Source organism: Oncorhynchus mykiss, chromosome 4 (assembly GCF_057628025.1).
Source record: "Oncorhynchus mykiss isolate SJ-2025 chromosome 4, ASM5762802v1, whole genome shotgun sequence".
Classification (NCBI taxonomy): Eukaryota; Metazoa; Chordata; class Actinopteri; order Salmoniformes; family Salmonidae; genus Oncorhynchus; species Oncorhynchus mykiss.
The window spans coordinates 13,849,938-13,859,139 of NC_143025.1; the positions used below are offsets into that span (position 1 = coordinate 13,849,938).

Consider the following 9,202-nt stretch of genomic DNA (forward strand, 5'->3'; position numbering starts at 1 on the left):
ATTCATTTCATAAACTTTACATGATTTGAAAATGCATACAATAACCAACACTTCATGAAATGCCTCGTTCAGTTGGTGCAGGACAATCTGGTTATGAGAGTCCCTGGAGCTTGTGTGTGACCCAGCTTTCATAATAGTCTCCTTACAAAATGGCATTACAACACAACAGCAATCCAGTCTGATACAAATGACTTTTAATACTGTGAAAGTGTGTGTGTGTGTGTGCGTGCGTTGTAGTAGTGGTGTTGGGGTGCGGGAGGGGGAGGAGGGTTGTCAAAACAAAAACATTGAGGTCAATGTGACTTCTGCCTCATTAGTCTGCTTCACTATGACTCATCATCTTAAATGATTGGCTGACAGTGGTCAGCTGACTCTTCCTTACTACCGCCCTCATCATCTAAACTGATTGTCTGACAGTGGTCAGCTGACTCTCCCTAACAACCGCCCTCATCATCTAAACTGGTTGGCTGACAGTGGTCAGCTGACTCCTCCTCACCTAGTTGTTTGTGTTGAGGTCAACATCTGTAGACTAGGAAGTGAACAACATACAGCACTGTGAGAAGTATATGACTTAAATCACCTCTGATTGTGTCTCCCTATGTTGCTAGTTACATCTTGTCTTAATAATGTTGATAGTACGCATGTTGTGGTGCTTCATGATAGTTTCACAGGGTGACAATCATAGTCTCCTTCAAGATATGAATACTGTATGACTGTATATATGTGTAAATACTGTATAGATGTGTATATATTTATGTAAGTGTGAAATGTAGTACATTAGCACATGATTTAGTTGCTATGAGTGACTAAACTCACACTTTCAACAGCACTTAATTTTGTCAACATGACTGACAGTCATACATTATGATGACCATGTGAATGGATTTAAGCCTTGAGTGCATCCACGTGGTGGTGCGTTGCACAGGAGTACAGGCATGAGAAGACTCTTGACTTAGATTAGATCATGTGACCTCCACAGGTCAGAGCTCAAAGTGCGACAACAGAGAAGACGTCTTGGAGGCCAGTTTCCATGGAAACGATGGCTGGCACCAGAAGGGCCATGCTGTCTGGGTGAGTGAAGCTAATGAGTTTCAATAAGTGGGGCTGAGGGTTAACTTCACGAAGAGACTTTAATGCAGTTCAGGGCGACCTTTGACCTTACAATTACCCCGTTTCCACGCTTCCGGGCTTTGTTAATTACCTTTGATTACGAATGTGAGTGTAGCAGGCTGCTTCCTCATCTGAGAAGCCCCATTAAAGTGTTATTAGAGATGTTTAATCTGAAAGGCTTGTTGCCATTGTGATTGAAATTGAGCCAGAAATCATGACCATTTACTAAGGCAGAGCTTATTCAATAGATTGAATATTTATCTTTTAAAATGTGGGTCATACTATTCCACGGTGTGGTTAATGTGATACATCTTATTTCTTAGTAGCATATTTCTAATATTTTATTTGCTGCGTACAGTAACATCTCCAGTTAGTTGCATTATAATTAAAGGTTGACCTTACTGTCATCCAGAGTTCCGTAGATAGCTGTAATAGCATTAAACTTAACCCTCAAGTATAGATTAAATTAATTTGACCTGAATTGACATTTCTTTGGCCTTTACCATTGTTCATGAATGACAGAGTTGTCAGCAAACACAATATTCTTGATGTATTGCATTTTTTAACAGATATCCCTGACCTCCTTTTTGGTGGGACGCTGTTTGCTTTTCTGACCTCAACACGCAACTGATGTCTGTTGCTGGTCCTGTGCTATGTATAGCTAGTGCTATTTCCATAGCTGTGAAAAGAATGGAACCTCCCTTTGGAGTAGACCGACTATATGCAGACCCACTTCTGTTTTGTTCCGTTCTAGAGAAAAGTCTTTCGGAAATGTTGTCATCTCTTGTTCGTTTAACTTAGTCTGTGATTGAAATATTGTAATTATATAATTGGAGGAATAACAACCGCAATGTCTAACAATGAGGCTATGGAATGGAACAGCTGTGATAATGCAGTGCGCGAAAGGGATTTGCCATATCGGGTCCCAGGACATGATTTAGGGATAGCCAAGTTAAAGTTAGTAGTGGAGGGTTCTGTTTTTACAGAAGAGAGAGATTTCCTGGTCAAGAGCTGTGAGTATTTCCAAGCTCTCTACCGTTCAGGGATGAAAGAATGCCGGCAGGAGGAAATCCACTTGAAGGGTTTGTGTGCTCGAGGATTCTTGATCGCACTGGTGGTTTTACGAGGCAAGAGACCTATCCTGGATGCTGACGAAATCGTGGAGGCCATAGAATGCGCTGCCTTCCTGCAGGTGGAGCTTCTTGCCAAACATCTCACGGACCTGATCGACTCTGATAACTGTTTGCTAATGTATCACACCGCAGCAACCTTTGGCCTAATGACCCTCTACCATGCTGCTGCACTGTTTATCCGGAACATGTACCATGACTTAGAGGTCGAAGTCAGGAAAAGCTTACCGACAGAACTTGTTCGGTATGTAGAGTCACTGGTTCCTAGCGCATTTGTAGCAGTTGGAGCCCACTCGACTTGTGGTGTGGATGAAACCATCCACACTGGCAACAGGACTTTGTGCTACCTGGACGATGAGGGGAAAAACTGGAAGGTCCTCACAGACCTACCCCTAGAGGCCAGTACCTCTATGGCCGGACTGACCGTTTTGGACAACAAGCTGTATGTCGTGGGAGGGATACAGGTGCAGGGTGCCCGCAAGTACGCTGTGGACACCTGCTTCTGCTACAGCGTGGAGGTTGACCAGTGGACCATGATAGCCAGTCCAAAACAGTTGCGGTACAACTTCTCTCTCGTGGGACTGGATGGATGTCTTTATGCCATTGGGGGCGAGTACGAGCGAACAATCATGTCATCAGTGGAAACTTATGAAGTTGCGACTGGAAGGTGGTCATTTGTGGCACATTTGCCTCGACCAGTCACCGGAGCAGCGTGCACCAAGGGCATGGGCCGGATATTTGTGTGCTTGTGGAAGCCCATGGAGACCACCGAAATCTATGAATACCTGCCCAGGACAGACCAGTGGTTGCTTGTCAGCACTTTGATAAGGCATCAGAGCTACGGCCATGCCATGGTGGCTCACCGGGATAACCTGTATGTCATGCGTAACGGGCCACAAGATGACTTCCTGAGATGCATGATGGACTGCTACAACCTCACCACAGGCCAGTGGACAGCCTTGCCAGGGCACTTTGCCAATAGCAAAGGCTCCCTGTTCACAGCCGTGGTGAGAGGCGACTCGGCTTACACGCTGAACCGAACCATGACTTTGGAGTACGCTATTGAGGGGAAAACGTGGAAGCCCAGGAACCAGATGAAGGGTTTCCCAAGAAGTGGCTCCTTGTGGACATTTTTTCTTAGGATTCCCAAGGGACGCAGAGGGTCCATATTGAATGGCATCCCAGATGGATATGGACAATGTTGAGAGAAAAGATTCCCCTGATCAGATCTGACATTCCCTTGAGAAGATGAGGTAGATGGGATCTTATATGCGATAATTAAATGCCACCTGAGCAAACCGGCAAAGGGATGGATATAGTCTCAGAGTATGACTTTGAAAAACCAAACTAAACATTGCCTCAATGAAAAGACCTACAACTGAGATAGATTCAGATATATTTGGACTTTCATGTGGATTTGTGTGACCGTTTCTTGAAAGTGTGAATAATAATAATAATATGGTGGCTGCTAATTTTTGTCCTACTTCACACATGTACAAGTGTGTTTTATATGCATGTGTTAGTTGGAAATGTGTTTTCTTTCATATCCCAAATCCCCCTGAGACACCCTCGGAGAGTGGGGCCAGGGTCAGCCATTATCAAGAGCAACCCTTGAGCAATTAGGGTTAAGTGCCTTACTCAAGAGCACATTGACAGATTTTTCACCTAGTCGGCTTGGAGATTAAAACTAGCAACCTTTCGGTTACTGGCCCAAAGCTCTAACTGTTTGGCTACCTGCCGCCCTTGAGGCCCCGCAAATCATTGCCAGGTCTAAAAGATCAATACGTATGTGTGTGTCAGACCTATGTGACAGGTACATTTGTTCCTCAGTTGATGTGTTTCATCACTGTGTGTTGAATATCCAGGAATGCGATATATGTCTCTTTGAAATAAAAAAGGACACAGGTCTGCACTCTGGGTGTTTTTTTTTTCAATTATGTTTTATTTGTAATATAAACAGTAAGATATAACAGTGGAAAATCCTGTCATAACCTTGTTCAAAGGGATATTCGCATTTTCAAGTGGAGGAGAGCTTTCATGGGTCAAGTTAGGACAACAATGCATTCAAGGCTCAATTTAGGCGAACATTGTAAAATATCTTGATTACGCTTGGTGTAAAATAAGCTTGGTGTAAAACCCATGTTTTCGGTAGCCAGATTCAAAGAAAGAAAGACTTGGGTTGAATCAGGGCAGCCATGGGCAGGCTGTAATTAGAAAACATCATTAAACACACCAGGACATGTGGTTTTGTAGGACTTACTTAGGGATTGCAAGTCACATGCCATCATTTAGAAATGGTAAATTAAGTTATATGCTATGTTGTGTTGTAAAGATGAGTTATTTGTGTTTCTTTCACGTGACAATTAATCTACCATTATCATTCATCTAGAGCCCAGATCCACAGACTAAGGAACCTTCAGCATAGAGCATTATTTTTTCAATTTGACTCAAGAAATATGTCTCAGTCAGTACATCCACGTCAGTGATTCGACCACAATGCACAACAACATCCCTCTCATCAGTCATGTCCAAGCTCTTTCTTAGCTCCCATTCCTCTGCGTTTCAGAGCTACTGTAGTTTTCCCGTAACACAAAGATTCTGTTTTTAGCGGGCTGCAGCCTTGGTTTCCTGTTGGCATCGACTGACTGAGAGTGTGTGGGAGTATAAGCGCTGTGTATACCAGGCAGAGATAGGCACAGTGGGCAGCTGGGTACACGCCACCGCAGCCAGCAATGTTAAATATGTCCATCCTGACTCAAAATGAAAAGCCCAGGGGTGAGGCGGGGACAGCGTCCTTATGTAGCGTCCTCCACCACCCCTCCCATCTGCCTGCTAGACGCCAGCAGAGAGGCGTGCAAGCTAACGTCTCGACAGTCTAGAGCTGGAGCCAAACACACAAATCATGCACAGACTACTGGAGTGTGGAAAGGACTATTGGTCTGCATGACCTTCATATGAACATCTGATCTGTGCATCACATTATTAGCGTGTTACTACATGATCTGTGTGTTCTCCAGATCACTGTTATACTACCCTTCCCATTCTTTTATTTTTTTGTTTTTCACATGTATTTTATCAGGGAGTCCCATTGAGAATAAGGTCTCTTTTACAAGGGAGCCCTGCGTATACACAATTGACAAATACAGCGCAATACAAATATACAAGATTGGAAAACACACTCAAGAAAAACAACCACATACCTCAGCAAAGAGGGCCCCAATCAACAATTTGAACTGCCCGAGAGGCACCAGTACATCTAGTGGTAGATTGTTCCATACATGGGGTGCAAAGACTAAACACAGATTTACCTAACTCTGAGGAGACCAAAGGGATCTCTAGAGTTAGCGATCCCTGAGACTGGGTATGGTAACTTGTACGTCTAAAGGTTATTGATGATGTTAGGTACAGCAGAATTTTTTGTAAGAGAGCTTTATCAATAAAAAGAGAGCAATGAATCGGCCTACCAAAGAGGGCCAGCCTACTTTCTGGTAAAGAACGCAGGGATGCATACTGAACCTATTTCCCGTAATAAAGCATGATAAACTGCATCTAACAGCTTTAATATAGTGGCAGCTGCATTCATATAGATAATGTTGTCATAGTCTAGAACTGGTAGGAACATCGACTGAATAATCTGCTTTCTGCTATTGAGCGAGAGGCAGGACCTATTTCTATAGAAGACCCTTTTTATTCTTAACTTCTTAACTAACTCATCAATATGCTTTTAAAGAGATAGATTTTCATCTATCTGTAAGGTGCGACGCTAGAGATGAGAAGCAGGTACGGGGAGTTGAACATTTAATGCGGAAATGACAGGTAACAGGACAGGAACAAATTAAATTAAATAACATTTTATTAGTCACATGCGCCTAATACAACTGGTGTAGTGACAGTGAAATGCTTACTTTCGAGCCCCTAACCAACAGTGCAGTTTCAAAAAATACGGATAAGAATAAGAGAAAAGTATCAAGTAATTAAAGAGCAGCAGTAAAAAATAACAATATAAACAGGGGGGTGCCGTTACAGAGTCAATGTGCGGGGGCACCGGTTAGTTGAGGTAGATTGTACATGTAGGTAGAGTTAATTAAAGTGACTATGCATAGATGACAACAGAGAGTGGAAAGTGTGTGTGTGTGGGGAGGGGGGGTGGGAATGCAAATAGTCTGGGTAGCCCTTTGACTAGATGTTCAGGAGTCTTATGGCTTGGGGGTTGAAGCTGTTTAGAAGCCACTTGGACCTGGCTTGGTGCACCGGTACCGCTTGCCGTGTGGTAGCAGAGAGAACAGTCTATGACTAGGGTGGCTGGAGTCTGTTACAATTTTCAGGGTCTTCCTCTGACACTGCCTGATATAGAGGTCCTGGATGGCATGAAGCTTGTCCCCAGTGATGTACTGGGACGTTCGCACTACCCTCTGTAGTACCTTGCAGTGATGCAACCATGCTCTCGATGGTGCAGCTGTGGAACCTTTTTTAGGATCTGAGGACCCATGCCAAATCTTTTCAGTCTCCTGGGGGGGAATAGGTTTTGTCGTGCCCGCTTCACGACTGTCATGGTGTGCTTGGACCATGTTAGTTTGTTGGTGATGTGGACACCAAGGAACTTGAAGCTCTCAACCTGCTCCACTGCAGCTCCGTCGATGAGAACGGGGGCGTGCTCGGTCCTCTTTTTCCTGTAGTCCACAATCATCTCCTTTGTCTTGATCACGTTGAGGGAGAGGTTGTTATCCTTGCACCACATGGTCAACTCTCTGACCTCCTCCCTATAGGCTGTCTCATCGTTGTTGTCGGTGATCAGGCCTACCACTGTTGTGTCATCGGCAAATTGAATGATGGTGTTGGAGTTGTGCCTGGCCGTGCAGTCATGAGTGAACAGGGAGTACAGGAGGGGGCTCCCTTGAGGGGCCCTTGAGGGGCCCCTGTGTTGAGGGTCAGCGTGACGGATGTGTTGTTACCTACCCTTACCAACTGAGGGCGGCCCGTCAGGAAGTCCAGGATCCAGTTGCAGAGGGAGATGTTTAGTCCCAGGGTCCTTAGCTTATTGATGAGCTTTAAGGGCATTATGGTGTTGAACGCTGAGCTGTAGTCAATGAATAGCATTCTCACATAGGTGTTCCTTTTGTCCAGGTGGTAAAGGGCAGTGTGGAGTGCAATGGAGACTGCATCATCTGTAGACATGTTGGGGCGGTATGCAAATTGGAGTGGGTCTAGGGTTTCTGGGATGATGGTGTTGATGTGAGCCATTGACAGATGTGGTGTACTCCTGCCATTGGAGGAATCCCGGAACATATTCCTGTCTGTGCTGGAAAAACAGTCCTGTAGCTTAGCATCTGCTTTATCTGACCACTTTTTTATTGATCTAGTCACTGGTGCTTCTTTAATTTTTGCTTGTAAGCAGGAATCAGTAGGGTGGAATTATGGTCAGATTTGCCAAATGGAGAGATTTGTATGCATCTCTGTGTGTGGAGTAAAGGTGGTCCAGAGTTCTTTTCCCTCTGGTTGCACATTTAACATGCTGATAGAAATTTGGTCAAACTGATTTAAGCGTCAGCGCACGGGTATACAAAGACATACAAGCATTAATGCAGCAGTGGGGAACTGACAAATATAGGGGAGGTAATTAACAGCTTATTGAGTCCAGGTGAGTCCAATAATCACTGATGCGCATGACGGAGGGAAGGCAGGTGTGCGTAATGATGGTGGCAGGAGTGCATAATGCCGGGGAGCCTGGCGCCTTAGAGCGGAAGCAGGTGTGACACTATCCAGATGCATAGATATTTATAAGCGAGGATACGGTCAATGCCGGCACCATCCAAAGTACAAATCATCAGATACATTTTTACGTGTTCTATAGAGTAACATACACTTGGGTTTATCTGCATTTCAGCACATATTTCAGTTCCAATTTGTTGTTGTTGTTGTAAAGCAGTGAATGCAGACTGAAGCTCAGAAAGAACCTGGTCAACCGTGAGTGTAATAGCATACACAACTGTCATCGGCAGGTTACCATTTTTTATGTTGCTCATCAATCAATCATATTATATAGGCATCAACCTTGTTTCGATAATGTACAGTTTACAATCACCTTACCCAGCCTAGACCCTCAAAGAGGAATAACTCCAAGGAAAGATTAGAAGGATAAAAATACCTGTTTTATTTTAGGCCAGTCACCTGTAGTCATGACTACACACTTACTAATGTTGATGATGTTGATTTCTAATTGTATTTTTGTTACTAAATGCAGAATTTCATACTCAAGACCCATTCAAGGAGTTATCCCGTCTATGATAACTCTCCATGCCCCATTGGCCGATGGACATAATCAGAATGGTGGCATCAGTCATCATGTCGGTAGTCTATGCAAACACAATGACCTTTTCTCATTTGGAGAAAAGTCTGTCCTCTGTCCTCTCAATGACCCGGAAACCGATAACTAGTCGAATAGTCGAGGAGTGTCACTTTGTTAATAGGCTAATGGAATTGTGTCCTCCTCTCTTCGACGGCCACCTTTCATTGAGGATAGTCATGTGTATCCTACCTGAGTCCTTCACGGAAGAGTCTTTATGTCTGTTACATCCACTTTGAAGCACTTGTTGTTTTCTCAAGGGAGAAAAGCATGCAGATGTTTAAAATGATATCGTACGTATCCTTTTATATTTACAAAACTAAAATATAAATGCAACATGTGACATATAAGGAAATCAGTCAATTGAAATGAATTCATTGGACCCTAATCTATGGATTTCACATGACTGGGTGGGCCTGGGGGGACATAGGCCCACCCATTTGGGAGCCAGGCCCAGATAGTTTTTCTCCACAAAAGAGCTTTATTACAGACAGAACAACTCCTCAGTTTCATCAGCTGTCCGGGTGGATGGTCTCAGACAATCCTGCAGGTGAAGAAACCAGATTTGGAGGTCCTGGGCTGGCCTGGTTACACATGGTCTGTGATTGTGAGGCTGGTT

The 9,202-nt window shown here is 44.1% G+C and overlaps 1 protein-coding gene across 1 annotated transcript; it reads left to right on the forward strand.

The window, feature by feature from the left end:
- Nucleotides 1–1,149: 1,149 nt before the first annotated feature.
- kbtbd13b (kelch repeat and BTB domain containing 13b) lies at nt 1,150–4,152 on the forward strand. Its single transcript, XM_021598811.3, has one exon. It carries the CDS (start codon nt 1,961–1,963, stop codon nt 3,443–3,445), a length of 1,485 nt encoding a protein of 494 aa, XP_021454486.3. The 5' UTR covers nt 1,150–1,960; the 3' UTR covers nt 3,446–4,152.
- Nucleotides 4,153–9,202: the final 5,050 nt, after the last annotated feature.

What these genes read in the sequence shown, in the direction of transcription:
- kbtbd13b (XM_021598811.3), top strand. Translation starts at nt 1,961, where the DNA reads ATGTCTAACAATGAGGCTATGGAATGGAACAGCTGTGATAATGCAGTG.